At 38.3% G+C, this 19,607-nt stretch overlaps 3 protein-coding genes across 3 annotated transcripts in view; all 3 read left to right on the forward strand.

Moving 5' to 3' along the window:
- Nucleotides 1-5,052, forward strand: part of wnk3 (WNK lysine deficient protein kinase 3) — a 28,614-nt gene extending 23,562 nt beyond the window's left edge. Inside the window, exons 21-25 of the mRNA XM_022741829.1 lie at nt 47-384; nt 556-791; nt 879-974; nt 1,061-1,224; nt 1,848-5,052. Coding sequence (XP_022597550.1) covers nt 47-384; nt 556-791; nt 879-974; nt 1,061-1,224; nt 1,848-2,423 — 1,410 coding nt within the window. The 3' untranslated portion in view covers nt 2,424-5,052. The remainder of the gene's footprint in view (nt 1-46; nt 385-555; nt 792-878; nt 975-1,060; nt 1,225-1,847) is intronic.
- Nucleotides 5,053-6,696: 1,644 nt separating this feature from the next.
- phf8 (PHD finger protein 8) lies at nt 6,697-16,770 on the forward strand. Its single transcript, XM_022741693.1, has 22 exons — nt 6,697-6,974; nt 7,553-7,865; nt 8,062-8,147; nt 8,259-8,385; nt 8,676-8,836; nt 9,024-9,165; nt 9,317-9,503; nt 9,596-9,758; nt 9,855-9,942; nt 10,119-10,225; nt 10,345-10,436; nt 11,154-11,243; nt 11,379-11,660; nt 11,771-11,853; nt 11,953-12,122; nt 12,337-12,422; nt 12,659-12,780; nt 13,141-13,472; nt 13,578-13,673; nt 13,763-13,872; nt 14,227-14,587; nt 14,678-16,770. The coding sequence occupies exons 2-22, from the start codon at nt 7,768-7,770 to the stop codon at nt 14,764-14,766; spliced, it is 3,072 nt and encodes a 1,023-aa protein (XP_022597414.1). The 5' UTR covers nt 6,697-6,974; nt 7,553-7,767; the 3' UTR covers nt 14,767-16,770.
- A 260-nt stretch (nt 16,771-17,030) lies between these two features.
- The window catches only part of huwe1 (HECT, UBA and WWE domain containing 1, E3 ubiquitin protein ligase), a 41,941-nt gene continuing 39,364 nt past the window's right edge, over nt 17,031-19,607 (forward strand). The window contains exons 1-2 of the mRNA XM_022741744.1: nt 17,031-17,076; nt 19,018-19,087. The gene's annotated coding sequence lies outside the window, so the exon portion shown is untranslated. The remainder of the gene's footprint in view (nt 17,077-19,017; nt 19,088-19,607) is intronic.

The following is a 19,607-nucleotide window of genomic DNA, read 5'->3' on the forward strand; positions in this document are numbered from 1 at the left end:
GCAGTGTGGACAAGCAGCTAATGTCTACCACATCCTCTGCCTTCAGGTGACTCCAGTGCCCCAGACCTCTCCCCCAAAGGATGCCCCATCAGGCCATGGGAGCACTCATAGGAAAGTGGGACGTTTCTCTGTTACCCAGGCTGAGATGAAAAAAGAGGATGGGCAGACTGGCAGCTCCCCAGTGTCTCCTCATTTGGAGAGGGAGAGGAGGAGATCTCGGGCAAAGGAAGGGGAGAAGGATGAAAGTAAGAGGACCCCAGCAATGGCCCATCTGTCTCGAGGTCATGGACACAGCCACTCACCTCCAGGCAGCAGCGATGATGATGATGAGAGCGAGTTGGAGGATGAAGACCTGAGAAAAGAGCTACACAAGCTCCGAGAGAAGTAAGTCAGTGGGGGGAGACATTTAACTAAAATTATTTTAGAGTTTACAAGATATTTGTCATTTATTCATATCATTTATTATATTTTCTATTTTATGTCTCCATTTATTACCATTCCTTGCCTACAGAGCATAACAAATATTATCACTGTTATGTATCTCTTCCTCTACAGGCACATCAGAGAGGTGGTTTCCCTTCAGGCGCAGCAGAACAGAGAGTTGCAGGAACTGTACAGACAGCTTCGTTCCCTCAAAGACCAAAGGCAGAGTCTGCCTGTCTCCTTTTCCCGAACCCCTCCTCTTCCCACAGCACCTCCTGTCCTCTCTCCTCGCAGGCCCAGGCCAGCCAAAATCAAACTCCGGCCCCGGCCCCACTCTCATATGGATAACAATGGAGTTACACACTCTGGTAAGGTTTTTTTTTTTTTTTGTCTATTCTTTCTCTTTTTTTTTATGCTATCTGTCTGTGTAACTATTTCTTGTATCTCTCAACTAGGGATTCAGCAGTCAAGTAGTTTCTCAGGGGGTGAACAGAATAGACTGCCCCTATACTGCAACCCAGAGCACCGCCCGTCACTGCCTGCGAAAAGAGGTACTGTTTGTTTAGTAGTGACAAATTGAGACAACCCATTTAAAGACAATCAGTGGTATGATGTGTGTCCCGTCATTTTTCCACAGATCAGAGTCCTCTAAGAAAAAGCACATTCACCGATGAACTGCACAAACTTGTTGATAATTGGACAAAGGAGACGGTGGGCCCCGCCCCACCCAAGCCTTCACTGAATCAGATCAAGCAGATTCAGCAGGTGCAGGAGTTGGGAGGTTGGAGCCAGCCAACTGAGGTAGGACTACACTCTATAAGATGTATCCCATTTTTACATAACCTTTAAAGCTTTTTGTTCAGAATTAGGTGAGAGGATTGATACCATTCTCACGTCTTTACATGTAATATAAGGCTACAGCCAGTAGCCTGTTACCTTAGCAAGACACGGGGAAACGGCTAGCCTGGTTCTGTCCAAAGGAAACAAAATCTGCCTATTATACAAGGAATAATCTGGCACATAACCCCTGTGAAACTGCAACTTGTTGTTTTTGTACTTGTTTCCCCGTTTACAGTCTTTATTCATACTGAAGACAACTGGCTGCTGGCAATAGTATGTGAGTGGTATCATGCTTCTCATCTTATTCTCAACAAGAAAGCAAATAAACATAATTAATATTATGGTCAGGACAGGTTGTTCTTCTATTATCATACATTTTGTAGATAAGGTTGTGCTTTTGTGTTAATAATCACTAGGTCTTTCTCATTAAAGACACATTATGGATTTACTTCTTATTATTTATATATTATCATTAATATTATTATTATTATATTATTCTTTTATATATGTCAAACCCGAACAATTTGTAAGTATTATTTTTGTGCTGTTATATTCCCTCAGTACTATTACTATATTCCATACAGGTGGCTCCACCAGGTTGGTTTCCAGTGGCACCACTGAATCCCCAGGCATCCCCAACCCCTACCAGCTTGCCTGTGGCAGCCCCTTCCCATTACACAGGTGGAGGAAGCCTGTCCACCCTGCCCTCTCCAGGACCTCCACCACAAACGCACATGGCTCAGGTGCCACAGATGCAGCAAAGTTTACATCTTCATCAGTCTCTCCCCCTCCAACAGATGACCTATCAGCAGTCTCCACTCCGCCAGCAGATACCACAGCCCCGGATGCAAACTCCCATACAGTCTCAGTCGCTACCACAGACACAGCCCATTACCCAGCTGCCCCATTCCCCACCTCAAAGCCAACCACTGCTGCCTTCCCAAATGCCCACATCTCCAGTGTCCACAGCCGCATCTCTGCTGCCCGGCAGTGACACCACTGCACCCACAGATAGTACTGCTGCTACTGGGGGGACATTTTGCTCCTGTTCCTCATCCTGTTCCACCTGTTCCTCCTCTTGCTCTACTGCTGCTCTACCTTCCAGTGCCAAAATTCACCCAACACCCCCCACCTCGACTCTTCCTCTGGGACAGAAATGAGACCATGGCGAAGTGTGAGGTCAATATGAAAGTGCAACAGATGGAAATACTAAGTTGATCAGGACGTAAAGCAGGTCCATTTGGAGTGTTAGTTCCATGTATGCGTGAAAGAGTTGTGACTGCAATGAATATATGGATTCCAGTGTACTTGTGGATGAGATGGAGAGTGAATGTGAGAGATGATAGATTCTAGTATGTACAAGACAGAAGGTAATATGGAACACAGCAGCTGGGGTTTATGAATCATGGTATGTTTGGGTGTCAAGATGTAAAAATTCTTTAATGTATGAGTGAGTGCAATTATGAGTGTGAGTGAGTGTTTATGGATTATCCAAGTACATATCCCTTATGTCCTTTGACACAAATTAACGTTCATGTTTTTGTTTTCAAACCAACTTAGTTGGACCTGAACTCCCTAAGCAGAGACAAGAAGGACAAAATATTTGACAGTGTGTTGACATTTTTTGTTTAATTTGTCGATGCTTACAGTGAAAGGACTATCAATTTTAAAAGTGCAATTAGTAATGGTCATCTAAATTGATCAGCATGTATTGTATTGATCTGTCTGCAAGGCATAAAATATTTTTGTAGAAGCACATTGATGAAAATGAGACGCATAGAGCATTTTTTCATGATCTCTACATGATCTTTTAAAACTGTAGGCCTCCAGCACAAGGTGTTTCAATGGGCAATGAAAAAAATTAAACAGCATGTTACGCAGTAGAGCACGGTAAAGCTATCTGGCTACGATCATTACCACAATACAACCAAATACATTGTTGCAGTGTCGTGCACAATACAGCATGTGCTTAATTTGTATTATTTTATTTTTGTAATATAGAAGCAGTCTGAATTACCATGAGTGATATGATATAAACTCAGATTAATTTTTGATATGATGGCAAATTGAAATATGCCGTCTATGTTCAGTGGATACCTGGGTGCACTCAGCCCAAGACTGCATGACCTTATGACTAACTTGACTTGCCTGAGTGCAAACTGTTTGCAGCCTACTGAGATAATTAATCAAACATTTGCTTTCAGTATGACATGCTTTCACATTTGACATTTGTGCTTTCAGTTTGAGCTCCGCATATCAAAGTATATCACAGTGTCATGCTGAGGAGGAGAACAAAAAAAGAAATAAAACTGCCAAGTTATTAAAGACTGGGGAGACCATATGGGTTATTCCCATATTGCCTTTTAAAATTACTGCATTTTTTGTGAGTGTGTGAGTGTATACTTTTTCTGTGTGAGAAAACTTTGTGATAGTCCCATGATATATGGCATTTTAAACTGCAAACTGCAAAACAGCCTCTCAAATGTCACTGTACCCGACTGAAAATGTTTACTTTGCCTATGTCTTGGGCTTGTTTCCTGAAGAAACAAAGTGAGAGCTTAGATCATATACCAGTTGTAAGTTTGATGTCCAACACTGTTGTGGGATCCTCACTTGCCTATTTGTCAACTTTGTTTGGCTTTGTACAATTTCCTTATTTCAATCGTGAACTATTTAGTCTTCAACCATAGGCTGTCAGTGTGAATACATTTGTCAGATTTGAACTGTGGGCCATAATTGTGCTTTATGCACACTACAAAAGGTTTACTCAAGTTAAAAATGTTCCATTCCTCTATTTCTAAACTCACTTCATTTGTAGTTGCAAAGATACACAGAGTAATATATCAGCAGCAGATATATTACTGTACATTTTATTGGATTGTCAGTGCACTTAGCCATACACACATTTGACCATTGATGGTCAGGCATTAATAATTTTTTTGGCATAATGAATAGCCTGTAGTCAAAGCAGCATTTCTGTTTTATTAATGATAGAGAAATTATGTGCCACAGAAAACAGGAGATTGTACAGGTTGTTAAAGACTGCTAAATGTGAGTCAAATAAATTTAAAACATGAATGGGTATGGAGGGCTAGTTTGTGCTAAAGGATATGGTTGTTCAGAAACTGCAATTGCATAATCTAGAGTAAAATAATGGTTTTCTGTATTTGTTGCTTTGCAAGACAACCCACATTTTCACAGAGATGTAGTTCATTATTAGTGAAGGTGAGATACTGTGCTGTCATGTCTGATACTAACATGTTGACTGCAAGCTACAGCTAAACGATCATGACTCATGATGTGGAGCTGGCTTTGTCCTTGAAGTGTTACCAAAATGTTATCTAAAAGATAAAGATTATTTTTGTATTTTGAAATGGGGTTGTACAAATTGTAAAATTGTGTTCTCATCATTATAAATCAGAGGTTATTTGAAACTAGAAAACACTGGTTTTCATCCCTGTTTACATGGGACTCCCCTACCTTGATATACCTCTCTGAGTCCTGACAGGCCAGGGTCATTTAAGATTATATTCAGAGAATTTTGGTCATTTTTGACATCTTATTTCAGTTTTGAACCATGAAAACCTTGATGGTACATGACATAAGCTGCTGGGCTACAGGTCAAATATAATAAACTTCCAAATTAAAGCAACAAAAACCTGGGGAGTCCCAAATGGCATGACTGAGAACCAATAACAAAAGGACATTTGGGCAAAGAAACCTAGAAAAAAACAAGGTATGTTGCTGGTGATTTAGCCTCTGTAAATTGTAACTAATTCAACTGTTGATTTTATTTATGTTTTGTAACTAATCAAAATAAATGATGTTAAACATCAAATTATGGCATTGTGTTTTTTTTTTTTTTTGTATCATGCCATAATTTGCTGCAATGCAACTAACATAAAATGGCTCTAACAAAGGCAGTAAAAAAGCAGGATGGAATTACAAGGTCTGCACTGCATTTCATCGAAGAATATGAAATGATAATAAAAATTAGATATTCTAATGAGTTGATTCTTTTCAGTTAGATCCATTGAAAATATGAAACGCTCTGTGGAAGCTGATTATCATATTTAAATAAAATGAATGTAGAACCAATAATTTCAAAATCTAAAAATTGTGGTATGCATTGAAAGCAATTGTGATTTGTAGTAAAGGGATTACATATTCAAAAACACATGAGCACAAACCTGACTTATTTAGAAATGCTTCAATTTAAAAGTAAAACATTGTTTTTAATTGATGAATACATTAAAAAGTAAAATGTGCAGTTTGAGACAATTACATTACATTCTCAATATTTATTCAATTTTTTACTGCCACCTTATAATTTGTTTTCTCTCAGCTGAATATATTTTTAAATTCATTTTGAGGTGTAGTCTAATCTGCTTTATGTCCAGTTGAGAATAAATGTATAGTTTAATCATTCTTGTCATTTGTAACCTGTCAGAAAAAAAGTTTAGATGATATGTAATTAATTTATATACAGAGTTCAAAATCTTTGGTTACTTTGCACATTTTACAGTTGTGTTTATTAATGAACAAATTTATTGTCATTTAATCATTTATCTATATTTATGTACAAATTACAAATTACTGTTTCAATTTAAAGTTACATAACCTATAACAACAAAAAGGAAACAAAGTGCCAGAGGAGGTAACTTCTATATACAGTCTATACATTATACACAAAAAATATGTGGAAAAAGAAATTTATAATGCAGGAAGCTCTTTAAATTCCTTCAACAGAAATCAATTAATATATGAGAAGTAAATATTTTAATATAAAGGCAGGCTGCATATGTATATTCAAAAAATTTACTTAATAATGTTGTAGATTTTAAAGTTTGTGTCTGTGTTTTAGAGGTTTGACAAAGAGTTTGGGTGTGTCTCTTTAAGAAAGAGAGTAATGTTGTGTTTTCTATTTGATCATTTAATTTTATGTAAATGGAATTTGCCAAAGGTTTTAATCATTTAATTTAAAAATACAACGTTCTCTTCTGTTGAATTGATTGACTTGTTGAAATGAAAGGGAGGACTCTCCTGCACAATTAATATATATTTTCTACTGTGTAATATTTTGTTGTAATTTCTGCGCAAATAGATGAACTAAACTAAATTGTTCTCAAAATGGCATGGCCATTTGACCAGTTTTTCTAGACAAAATTTTTTCATGAAAAAATGTGTTTCTTTGTTGAGCTCACGAAAATCACATTAATATTCATTTTAAACCTTTCCAAAACATGGATTACATGGTATGTTCTGTTTAAGATTTTAATGTTAAATTTATTTATTTTATTTATGTCTAAAATTTGGTTGCTGCAACTTTGTTTCCGCATTAGCGTCCCACAACGTTTTGTCCTGAATGTAACTCCATACTTGACTGTCTACAACTTTATTGTTTTTTCAACAGCGAACAGTGACGAACAACGGTCTGACGCTGCTGCCTTTGAAATGGCGTTGATGCAGTTAAATACGCCGTTATTTGTAGTTATTGAGCTCGTTTAGGTCGCTTCAGGTTGTAGTTTTGTGGTCCAGTGTGAACCTCTGGTTCTACCCTCTATATTGGGCAATACAGAGTTGATAAACAAAAATGTGGTGAAGAAAATTGTTAATAATTTACGTTGCATAATAAGGCCGCAGCTAACCCCGAGCTTGCGTAGGGATTACAACGGCTTTTGAATGCTTGGCCCTGCCGCGGCTAGATTTCGGTGAGTTGCTAACGTTAAATATCAATTTTGATCACAACGACGTTTCTTTGTTTGGCAGTTATGTCCAGAGAAAGTAGCGCATGTTTCAAGTTTAAAAGCTAAATTAATAGCACAAACTCTTTTATTGTATAAGTTTAAGTTAAGACCTTAGCAAATGCTTAGGATAGCTACATTGTTGGCTAACATTGCTAACACATAGCGTGTTTACAAACAGCGAGCTAACAGTACAACCTGCCAGTTGGCTACAGTTAACAATTCGTTAGCAGAAGTAAAATCTTTCCTTTTTAAAATTTGGGAAGCACAGAAAATATCCGTTATCTCTCCAAAATTGTAATTGAAGAATATGAGAAAGTTTGATACTGAAAGAGTAATGTTTTACTTCTGAAACGAATCGTTAACTAATTTCGCCATCTAGCTGGTTGACGGAGCTTGCACCTCAGGTTTCAGCAGGTTAGATATTTACTGTGCGAAGTGTTCCTCAGTGTTCACCCTATGTATTAATGAGTTTTGAAATGCAGTTGCGTTATTGTGTCTTACGGCTGGCTATTTACAAGTTTTGTCTTGCTTCTATATTTCAGCAGGTGTCCTGGGGAATTCTACTGGACATGTGTATCTACTAAAAGAATCCGGAAGTGAAGTTACAGATATACAGTTCAGTTAAACACTAACATTACCCTTTCTACTTCAGTAATAAAGTCTATAGTTTGTTAAATAGTCCCTACCTCCTGAATTAGACTTTGACATCCTCACATTATTAAAGGTTGATAGCTAGTTCACACACATACAACTCAATATGGCATCGGTACCAGTGTACTGCTTGTGTCGCCTGCCATATGATGTGACACGCTTCATGATCGAGTGTGATATATGTCAAGACTGGTTCCATGGAAGGTAGGTCATTTTCAGATTTATCACTGTTTATCGTATTGTTGTTAATGTATGTTATATATTATGTTGTGTGTTTCATTATGTTGTTATGTCTGTTGTTTTAGTTGCATGATGTACTGTGTACTGGGCCCATCACATTTGATTTACCTAGCTCTTCTGTACATGCTTCCTCTGATATGATATCTGATATTTTGTGTAGCTGTGTTGGAGTAGAAGAGGACAAAGCAGCTGAGATTGACCTGTATCACTGTCCCAACTGTCAGGTCACCCATGGGCCATCTGTCAGTAAGTTACCACTCCTATGTATACCTTTCTGAAATCATTCTGATCTTATTGGTTTGCTTAACTACATAATGCGTTTATTGATCTTTGTTATCGGTCTCTCCTTTTTCTCAGTGCGCAAACGCCGTGGAGGCAATAAGCAGACAGATGTTACTGCTGCAGGAGGAAGAGATCCAAGTCGGCCCGTTAAGACAGGCAGTCCACAGTTTGTCAGAGAGCTACGGAGCCGCACCTTCCCAAGGTAAGTTTCTCCCACTGTCCTACAAAATTTGTTTACATGTTTACATTAAATGATGTTCTGGTTGTATTGTACATGTCATGTTGATTCAACAACTAAAAGTGTGATCATAAGATATTTTTTGTAGAATTTTTATTGCAGTTGATTGCATTATATTGTAGTAGTGTCGATGTAGTACTTACCATCCTCTGACAGTTTCTGCTCTTTGATTGGCTGGAGAGCCTTTGCCTTACTATAACATAATTGTAAAGCATTCTGTGTTGTTCATTTGTCTGTCTGTATTTCTATGACAGTGCGGATGAAGTCTTGCTAAAGCCATCTGGGGCCCAGCTGACGGTGGAGTTTCTTGAAGAACATTCATTCAGTGTTCCTGTGATGGTATTGAGGCGGGATGGCCTAGGCATGACCCTTCCTCCATCATCTTTCAGCGTCAGTGATGTAGAGCACTACATCGGTAAAGTTTTGACACATTTAGCTCTACATTTGGATACATCTAATCTGTATTGTTTTTAAAGATTTTTAGGGATGATGTATATTGGGGAAATTGAAATTAGTTTTCTTCTTTCTGTTGGTAACTGGTCATCTTGGCAACTTGGTCATCTACACTTTTTTCAAGTTTATTCATTTTGTTTTAACTGAAGGTGCAGACAAAGAGATCGATGTGATTGATGTGTCTCGCCAATGTGACCTGAAAATGCGGTTGGGAGACTTTGTTGAATACTACAACAGCCCCAACAGAGACAGAGTGCTTAATGTCATCAGCCTGGAGTTCTCTGAGACCAGGTACGCAAAGATATTCACTTCTTTGACAGTTCAGTTTGTCTTTTTGATCCAGTTTGTTGTTACTCGAGTTTAATCAAATCTGGTTGATGTAAAAAATGAATAAATGTAAATGGTTGTGTTGTTCGGTTGACAAGTATTGGACTTGTTTTAGGCTCTCAAACTTGGTGGAGACTCCAAAGATTGTGAGAAAACTGTCATGGGTTGAAAACCTCTGGCCTGAGGAGTCTGTGTTTGAACGCCCCAATGTACAGAAGTACTGCCTAATGGGAGTGAAGGACAGCTACACAGACTTCCACATTGACTTTGGAGGCACCTCAGTATGGTACCATGTCCTGAGGGTGAGAGATTTTTTCTTTTTTTATTTAATCTTTTGTTTTTCGTTTTTTTATAAATTGGTATTGTTTTAAGAGATCTCTCTGTGTCTGTTCAGGGTGAGAAAATCTTCTACCTGATTTCCCCCACCCCAGCCAACCTGGCACTTTTTGAGAGGTGGAGTTCTTCATCTAACCAGAATGAGATGTTCTTTGGAGACCAGGTTGATATGTGTTACAAGTGCTCTGTCAAACAAGGAAACACCTTGTTCATACCGACAGGTAAGCTGAAATGTTTTTGCTGGTTTAGCTGAGTAGTGATAGTTAGACAAATCTGATAAATAATGTTTACACTTTTGTAATTTGTTTGTCTCCCAGGGTGGATTCATGCTGTCCTGACTCCAGTGGACTGCCTGGCCTTTGGAGGAAACTTCTTGCATAGTCTCAACATTGACATGCAGCTGCGGTAAGTTTCTTGAAGACCATTCATGTCATCTTATCTTATTTGGCAGATCCTTGCTACTTTGGAGACAGACATTTACCTCTCTGGAGTCTCCCACACATTACACCGACTCTGTTGGAATTTGCGTAATGCAAGTTTGTTTTAATAATGATTCATGTCTTACTTTTCCTAATTTTTAGAGCATATGAAATAGAGAAGAGATTAAGCACAGCAGACTTGTTCAGATTTCCCAACTTTGAGACTGTGTGCTGGTATGTTGGAAAGCATCTTCTTGATACATTCAGAGGTGAGGGATTTCAGTGAATTTCATAATATTCATGTTATTTCTTTATGTGAACTACTTGGGTAGTCTGTGATTACTGTTTATCATTGTGACATTATTAACAATGTGCTATTTTCTCACAGGTTTGAGAGAAAATCGCAGACACCCTGCCACTTACCTGGTTCATGGGGCTAAGGCCCTGAACAATGCCTTCCGCAGCTGGACCCGTAAAGAGGTAGGTAAAATCTTATTCGATTGCATTAGCTTTACTCTTTTTTTATATAATTCTTTCCTCTTTTCCCTCTTTGTTTCATTACTGGGATTATTTCCCTCCATAACCAACTGTAAAATTGGGATGCTGGAATTTGTTTGACTTAGCACCATAGAGTTTGGAAACTTCAACAAATGGAGCAGATGTGCAACAGCAAAATTAATATAACATGAAATCACATTTGTGTGTAAATCATTAAATGGAAGTACCACATTTTAAAAGGGGGTAATTTTGTGGAGGGGGAGGTTTCATACTCAATTTCAGAATTGTTACACCTCTAGGTAATTCACAGGATGTTTTTCATCTCAAAAGGCAACACTGAATTGAAACAGATATAAAAAAATATATATATATATAAAAAAAAAAAAAGCATTTTGGCAGAGAGTTAGTCAAGAACATCAATACCACTCTTTTCTCTTTTCTCCTCAAATATGAAGTCACAGCCGGCAGCTGGGTTAGCTTAGCTGAGCTCAGCACAAAGAATGGAAAAGAAGGACTTCCATTTTTGTACCAATTAAACAAGCAAGATAGTGGTAATTAGCAAACTTTAGAGGTCCTGGTTGTTGGATTTTGTTACCATCTCACAGAGCCACAGTAGCTGTATCCTTGTTTGCTGCCTTTGTGCTAAGCTAAATGTAACTTTTTGTCTGAGATGATTGATAGTTATCTCTGTACCCTCAGGCTTTAGCAGAGCATGAAGTGGAGATTCCAGAAACCATCAATACTCAGACACTAGTGAAGGACCTGGCCAAGGAGATTCGTCTGGTTGAGGTAAAAAGTAGATTCACTGAAATGTAGGGCATGTTTTTAACTTTGTTTTAACTTTTTAACTGTGTATGTAGAAATATTATTTTTTCTTCCCTTTTTTCTTTTTTACTGACCAATCATTACTCTCTGTTTTGATAGGACATCTTCCAGCAAAACATTGGCCGTACTGGACCTCAGTTTCCTGGTTCACCACTCTCTAAAGCTCCTCTGACCACCTCTCAAAATTCAGGACGCCCCCCTGGAAAAAAGAAAGGACCCAAGCCCAAAGAAGTGATTGGGGGTCTTGGGCCCCCAGGAACCAAGAAGAAGAGTCAAAAGGGGCTACTTAAGGCAGAAGCAGGAGAACTTGACCTCATTGAGATCCACACCAAACATACACTCAAGAAATTTCAACCTGGCAAATCCAAAAACAAGAACAAGGTATGGGATTTGCAGAGATTTGCTATTAAATCGGGAATGCTTGTCTAGCTATTTTTTGTGTATGAAGGTTTTGTCCTCATATTTGCTTGCAATTGTATCTTTCTTTCCAGTTGGAGTTGCCATTAGAAGAGTTTGAAGGGAAGCTAAATAAAAGCAAGCTCAAACTTGTGCTGACCAATGGAAAAATCCAAGGGTAAGGGATAGCAGCTACTTGGTGTGGTCCAATTATTTTTGTCACCTTACCTTCCAAACCAAAGGTTGGGGTTTATACCTGCTGTTTCTCTTGCTGTAGTAAAAAGGATGGCAGCAGTAATGGTGCAGGAAGTGCTGGAAACTACAAACATCTTGCCATGGAGGGATCCAGTCTGTCTGACCTGGAGTCTGAAGATGAGCTGCAGATTGATGAGACCCCCCCTCCACGACGCAAATCTGCAGGACCTAGCAAAAAAAAGAAACTAAGCGGTTAGCATTTGACTTAAAGCAATGGTATTAAGAATGCTTAAATTAATGTAGAAGTTATCATACGGACATATGTTTCTTTCATTTTTTTACCCTGCCTACAAAGTCAATGAGAGTGCTTGAACTGTTGGCTAAATGTAGTACCTAATATAGTTTTGTAGTATGGTGTCAAAAGCCACCTTGTTACTGTAACCTAACTGTTAAAACGTGCCTTCAGGTCTTCCAAGGAAGCTGCCCAGAGCCAAACCCTGCTCTGACCCCAATCGCATCAGAGAACCAGGGGAGGTAGACTTTGACATTGAGGTGAGATCATTAAGGCTACACCAATCAGGTTTTGTGGAGCCAATGCTGAATTGCCATCTTTAAACTTTAGTAGCCAGTGTAAGTCAGTAAATCAGTCTCCAAGATGAAAAATTTACTTTACACATGCCATTCCAGTCTTTACATCTGTAAAGATTTCCTGATTGTGATTACATTATGGCTTTGAGTTTAGCTTTGGTTCAATAGTAATCATGGCATGTTTATGCATGTGGCTTCAGGAGGATTACACCACAGATGAAGAGGCACTGGCTGCCCACGGAGTGAAGGGTGGCGCGGGGGGCATTCTGGACTTATTGAAGGCCAGCAAGCAAGTGGCAGGCTTGGACTCTGCAACACTTAGGTTAGATTTCCTTGATTACTAGTGATTTGTTTATTATTTTATTTATTTAAGACACAAACTCAGGAAGAGTCTCTCATGGTATTTTAAAATACATTTATTTAAATAGTTACACGTAATTTGATTTCCCTGTTGTTTGAACCTACAGTCTGTATTTGAAACACACTTCCTGATCTTTGGGTACCAGTGACTAAACTACAGCAATTTTTGAGCACAAGTGGGAATAAATGTCTTAGCGTGTTGCTGAAAGAATCCAATAACCTTTGAATATTTCACATATTTGTAGTGGCTTTAGCTCTGTCCTGTGTTTAGGAGGTTATTTTGGAGACGATGAGTGATTGCTTAACTCTGTCCTTTTCTCAGTGAGGAAGCCCCAGCCTCTCCCAGTACTCGTGATGCCATTCAGGGCATGCTCTCCATGGCCAACCCTCCTTCCTCATCCTCGTCTTCCTCCTCTTCATCTCCCTTATCTATCTCTGGAGGCCTGACAGAGGGATTAGGGGTGGTCAAAGAAAAGGGTGGCAGGGCTGTGTGGGTGACTGGAGGGGTCAAAAAGACAGGAAATCCTGAGAAGAAACCTGTCATCCAGCGGCCTGGGAAACGGCCAATTAAACGGCCGGCTCGTCACTTTAGTGATGAGGAGAGTCCAGATGAGCAAGAGACTCTGGGAACCTGTTTTAAAGATTCAGACTATGGTGAGCAATACAATCAGTGACTTACATCTGCTGCTTTACAAGCACTGATGTTTATATCCTTTATTGATCAATCCAATGATTAATTATGTTAATCAAATGTTTAAGTTTACCCGTCCTTGGAGTCTGATGAGGAAGACCATGCTAACAAGGCTAAGATGAAGCGCAAGAAAAACTGGGATGACACACCTTGGAGTCCAAAAGGTACTTGGCTTAAACATAGCAGCAAGATGGATCAGATTTGCTTTTTAGCTTTCTAAAGGTTGATCTTTCAAATTTCTTCTTATTTATAGCCAGGGTGATGCCCACCCTTCCCAAACAAGATCGGCCAGCCAGGGAAGGGGCTAGAGTCGCATCTGTAGAAACTGGACTTGCAGCCGCTGCTGCCAAGCTGGCACAACAAGTAAGTTGGGTGGAAAAAAGTATGTTGGCCTTAGAAGTGTGTGTGTTGTAGCAACTATCAAGGATAACAATTAGTCACTGAGAGGGCTAGCAGGGAAGTCTGTCCAACATGATATGACCAAACAAGAGCACAACTCTGTAACTTTGTTCTGAATATTTATTGTCAAGACAAAAAAACTTACTACCTTACAGGATGCTGTGCAATAATGCACTATTGTGGCAAACTGGACAGAGACAGGAATTCAACTCAAATATGTCCCTCGCTCCTACAGTGTGCCCAGTGAATAATGTGGAGTAGAAGTATCTTTCAATAAAAGATAATAACTCTTATTTCTGTTTTAAAATTATGATTCAGGAGCAGCAAAAGCCCGCTAAAAGGAAGTACACCAAAAAGCAGCGTCCTCCTGCTCCAGTAGTCACTCCTCCGCCTGTTCAGACTGAGGCCGCCCCACCCTCCCCACCACCTGCTCCAGAGTCTGCAGCAGACTTCAGCCCAGAAAGGAGGATGGATTACTACTCTGCTAGTCTGTTGGACCATGAATATACAGCAGGACCAGGACCTTTTGGCCCCGGAGGCCCTAGAGGTAGTGGTGCCATGGCCCCTGGTGTATTCCTCACTTCACGCCGACCTTCCCTGTCTCCGCAGAACAGCAGCTCTCACTCTGGTGCATCCCCTGCAGGTTTAGCTAGCCAAGGCACAACAGGAATTGGTCAAGGTAAGCATAAACTTAAAACATTGACAGTATAATTGTTGATCTATGTGATAGAATATTTTCTAATGTATTTCCCCTCTCATTTTAATTTAGGGAAACGCCCAAAGAAAGGACTTGCAACTGCAAAACAGAGACTTGGAAAAATTCTGAAAATTCATCGCAATGGCAAACTTCTCTTGTGAGAGTTGTTGTAAATGTGGCTGAAGACTTAAATGGGAATGAAGAAAATGGATTTTGTGAAAGTAGGTCTGAAGGAAATAGAGATAGTAATCTATATTTTGTACTCTAGGTAAATTTGTTTACTGTTTTCACCTGTTATTGAACCTTAATATATCTTGTCCTACACCAAGTATTCGGCCCAGCTAATTAGCATCCTGTTTTGGCACTCCACTTATCTACATCTGCCTAAAGGTATTTTCAGAGGCACATCTGTGACTTTAAACAAATCACTGTAATGCTTTAGATAAACAGCTGCTGTGGTAAATAATACTTAAATGATCACATATTTGACATTTGACAGGAAACAGGAAATTATGGAAAGTGTTTCGAAATGACAGGTGGACAGTGGTTAACTAGCTAGATTAACTAGCGTCATAAATAAACAGCTGAATTGTTTCTTTTCTTTATATCTTTTGTTATTTTTAGTGGCTGTATTTATGTAAAGACATTGTACTATCCATCATAATTTTTTAAAAGGGAAAGAAAAACAAACACATTTTCTAGTCAGGTAAAATGTAATGTCTGTATAGCCCCAAATCCCACAAAAAGAATGAGAGACACACACACACACACAGTCATGCAGTTGTAACATTGTATTTAGTTTTCTTATTACCTCATTTTTACCTCATAAAATCTTGTTTTATAAGGTGATTAAAGCATGTCAGTCTTAACACACAATTAACAGATCTGCAAAAATCCAGTGTGCACATGGTCAGCACCCAGTATGCCACATGTATTTACAAATTTGTCACTGTTTGTATAATCCATTTTCCTCCATATACTGTAGCTCTACACATAAAATAGAAAGTGCTAAACTGATGCCAAGAGTAACATACAATTCTATTTATTCTGATCATATTTATTTACCAGTGCAATGTTTTGCCATCTCTTAGCCTGTTTTAATGTAGTCTGTTTTTACCACCATATCTTCTTGGTCCCTACTTTAATTATTTTCAACCACTTAATACATGTACAAAAATTTTATCCATGGCTTTGTTAGAATTTTTTACAGTTTAAGTTGTCATTGTAAATATTTGTAATATTTGTAATGTATATAGCTACATTGGAAAAACAGAAAACTATTATGAGTTGAAGAGACTAGTTTCCTGCAGGTTGCCATAATCCATGCCCCAAGTATTGGCGGCATTCTTGGGCCAGATGTAGAGACATGCTTTCTTTCCACGGAATGTACTAGTGATAAAATGTTTGCAGAAATGTAGATTTAACTGTGTGAAAACATTGTGAAGGTGCAGGATATGAATTCATATGTAAATATATGTTGTAATTTAAGTTCTTTTATAGTTCAAAAACTTTGAAATCTTTCTTAACATAACTTGTACATGATACATTGCTGTATTTGGAAAATATCTGAAATAGTTCTTTTTTATATTTGTACGCAGTGATTGTCATGCTTAGTTTTCATGTTGTCTTGTTACTATAATATTGGAAGTGTGTTGGAAAAAATGCCCTTGTTAAATTTCATCCATTTAGTTTTATATTAATTGTTGTTGATATTCACTCTTGTGTTGGTGTGTACTGTGTGTTTAAACATGATGTGTTTAAATACGACCTGGAAATGATAAAATATACCTTGGGCAAAATTTCTTTTTCATTGACTTTATTTGAGGAACACCAAATAACCAAAAATGTGATTTGTGGGCCAAATGAATGGTTTTCTGTTTACCATACTTCACTCTACAGGAGAAAGTCATCATTAAGATAGAGCAGAGTATTGTGTTGTATTAAACATATCTTCACTTAATGATTTCTTCCAATGAAAGTACAATTTGATGCTTTGTGGTACATACAGGACAGAACAAAAGCCACTTTAGATATTAATTTTGAATGATGACTGGTGACTACAGTTTTTCTCAGGGTTTGTACCATTATTTTCATATCTAAACCATCAACATTAATTCCATTGCTCTATTTTAAATTTCACTCAAACAGGTTAATGCATTTGTTATTAAATTGTGCAATCTTTATTTCTTAATTGTCAGTGAGTGTGAATACACTTTCATATTAAACTGAATTAAAATATATTTTTCATAAAGCCTGGAGAATTCTGCTGCGTGCTTTCGTGTGCACATCATCATCACAAGATTGAGGCTGGAAATACCAGTTAATAGGCTGTATGTCCAGTAGCATTGTTTTTCTACAACAATTACAAGGGAGTGCCCTGGTAAACGCAGCTGCAGGTATTCTCGCGAGATCCAAACTGCCGTACCAGTCGCTAATGCAAGATGGAGAAGCAAATGTAACACGCATTCGAGGTAAGCAGAAGGACTTATTCCAGACTACTGACATGGGTTTTAGCTAACTGGTGGCATACATTCCCCCTCCTTAACGACTACCATCGAGTATTCTTATCCTCAATGGGATCCGAGACCACAAAACTGGTGTCTTTTTGAGGGTGAAGTACGAATCTTCTGCTGTGTAAACCGCCATTTTTAATTTAGCCATGATTCCACTGATAGAGCATTGTGCGGAGCTCTCACTGCTAGCTAGCTAGCCTCGCGCGAAACCCGCAAACATACACACACACTTATGTTCACTGTGTGGGTATGTGCGCCTCTGTACAACTACAAGTCAAAGCCATATCCTCGTTCAATGACTACTCTCGTTCCTCGAGAATAAGCGGTGAGAGTTAAAATATGTGTCAGGTTGCAGATGTGACTTTTCGTAATATACTAACGTTACCCGTCAGAGCGGAATTTGAGGCGAAGTAACAAACGTTAGCCTAAACTGCTAGTGAACCTAGCTAACGTCACCTAACTAGCTTTTAACTTTGCTAACGTTAGCGCCACCGTTGAGTTCGCCTTAACTGCGTAGACCGCTGCCTTAATAATTTTGACAAACTATGTGAGCTGATTTTTACACGGTTGCAACTAACTTAGCTAATTTGGGAGTGATAAACGATTTAAGGAGTGTTGTAATGCTACGGCTGTTACTGTATTTTCGGATGCAGATGATGATCTGAGCTGTTCATAACGTCAGTAGCTAATATTAACATTAATACCGCGTTGTTGTTTGTGGATGTAATTATCAAGAGAGGCGTAGTAGATTAAATGCATAACTAGCGGTAACAACAGGCTGTTCCATAGGCTTTGAGTCTTTGAAAGCAATGGGATGTCTCTTAATGAAAACAGTCAAAACAATTTTAATGTAAACTATATAAAGTGAATCTGTGGTACCTGTCAGCATCCCCTTTGGTCCTTGCCATCCTCTCAGAAACTGACCATTTTAATTATATAACAACAGGAGGAGTGGACTTGTAGCAAAGAATGCTGCATACTGTTTTGATTTGTTCTGTATTAAACAAAGACTGAACAGTGGACAGCAAAAGCTAACCTGAAGGTACAGACACTGAAAAGTGGCCTGCAAATGTTTTGTCTGGGAGAAAAATTAGCATGCACCCCAAAGTTGAATCACCTCAGTTAATTGTATGTATTCATTTACATTTTGTGATTGTAAATACAACCATTTAATTACTAGATGTTTAAGTGATTTTGATTGCCTGAAATTCCAAACAAAGCACTGCTGAGGTCTGACTGTCATTGTTCATAATGAGGCTTGCAGACTTTTACAGTCAACCTGATTGACCTGTCCAAGTCATGCACATGCATAGTGAAAGCAGGTCTGAATTGAGCAGCCTAGTTTTGTGGCAGACAATCACTTAAACTTGGTTGGGAGTGATAGGTTTCTAGTCCATGCCTCTAATTAAGAATTAATAATCTGCATACTGAAGATGCACAATGTCTATGATTACAAAATTTGATAACTTAGAAGTTAAGTGTGTTTGTTTTTGAATAATGCTTAGAAATAATACATGCTGAAGCACTGCAAAATTTCAAAGAAATTCTGCAAACATGTAATAACATGTAACTGTAAAACAGCAAGGAAATCGTGCAGACTTCAAAGCTAGAAAATAGAGAGGGGTTTTGAGGTGAGGTTAACTGTCAATGGCAGAGAAAGTTTTTTAATTCAAACACTGGGAATAAGGTTGATGTCTTAACAGTAACAGTATTAGCACAGAATGGTATTATATCTTAATATAGTTGGGTTTGCACAGTTGCCATAAGTGCTTACCCTTTTCACCAACACTAAGTACCTTAAGTGTAAATCTGTCAGGTAAAGTGGTTTACCAATGATCAAGTTGCTTATATTTTCTTATCCTGTCATATCTGATTTGATTGTTTTCTATATGTTTTCAGATAGTTTAAAGAAACTGCAAAGCAAGCCAAGGATGACAATGGTGGAGCTATTCAACCAAAGCGGTTTCTGGTATGTACTACTAACCTATATTCTACATTGACTGAAACTGTTCTAGTGAAACACAGTAATACATAAGGGTTACAGTGATTTGCCATCAATATTTGCTTCCAGGTCTATACCATCCCACAAAATAAGTTAATCATCACTTAGGGTTAATATCATTTATCGCACATAATAAACAATAACAACAAGGGGAGGTAATTTTCCAGCCTTTTCCATAGATAAGATATATATCTGGTAGTTAAATTAGGTATATCTGAAATATTTTGCAACTCAAACTAGCGGTAGGTTCTTCACATTCCTCAATAATAAAAAGATAATTTCAGCCTTAACTTTACTTATTCTTATCTTCCCTATGGTCTTACGCATCAATCGAGATGGTTTTGGTGAGATTTACTGTGATTTGCATTTATCAGCTGTAATTCACCTCAGTACAATGGAGCTCAGTGACACAGGTTTTGTGCTTCTCATAGCACCAGAACATTATTTTGAAAAAAAGTAATGTAATTTGACAAGACAATATCAATAT

The sequence above is a fragment of the Seriola dumerili genome, unplaced genomic scaffold (genome assembly GCF_002260705.1).
Source record: "Seriola dumerili isolate Sdu_G_001 unplaced genomic scaffold, Sdu_1.0 BDQW01000056.1, whole genome shotgun sequence".
Classification (NCBI taxonomy): Eukaryota; Metazoa; Chordata; class Actinopteri; order Carangiformes; family Carangidae; genus Seriola; species Seriola dumerili.

Coding starts and splice junctions, on each gene's coding strand:
- phf8 (XM_022741693.1), top strand. CDS start 7,768: ATGGCATCGGTACCAGTGTACTGCTTGTGTCGCCTGCCATATGATGTG. Junction 9,943..10,118: donor AACATTGACATGCAGCTGCG/GTAAGTTTCTTG, acceptor CCTAATTTTTAG/AGCATATGAAATAGAGAAGA. Junction 13,674..13,762: donor CACACCTTGGAGTCCAAAAG/GTACTTGGCTTA, acceptor TCTTATTTATAG/CCAGGGTGATGCCCACCCTT.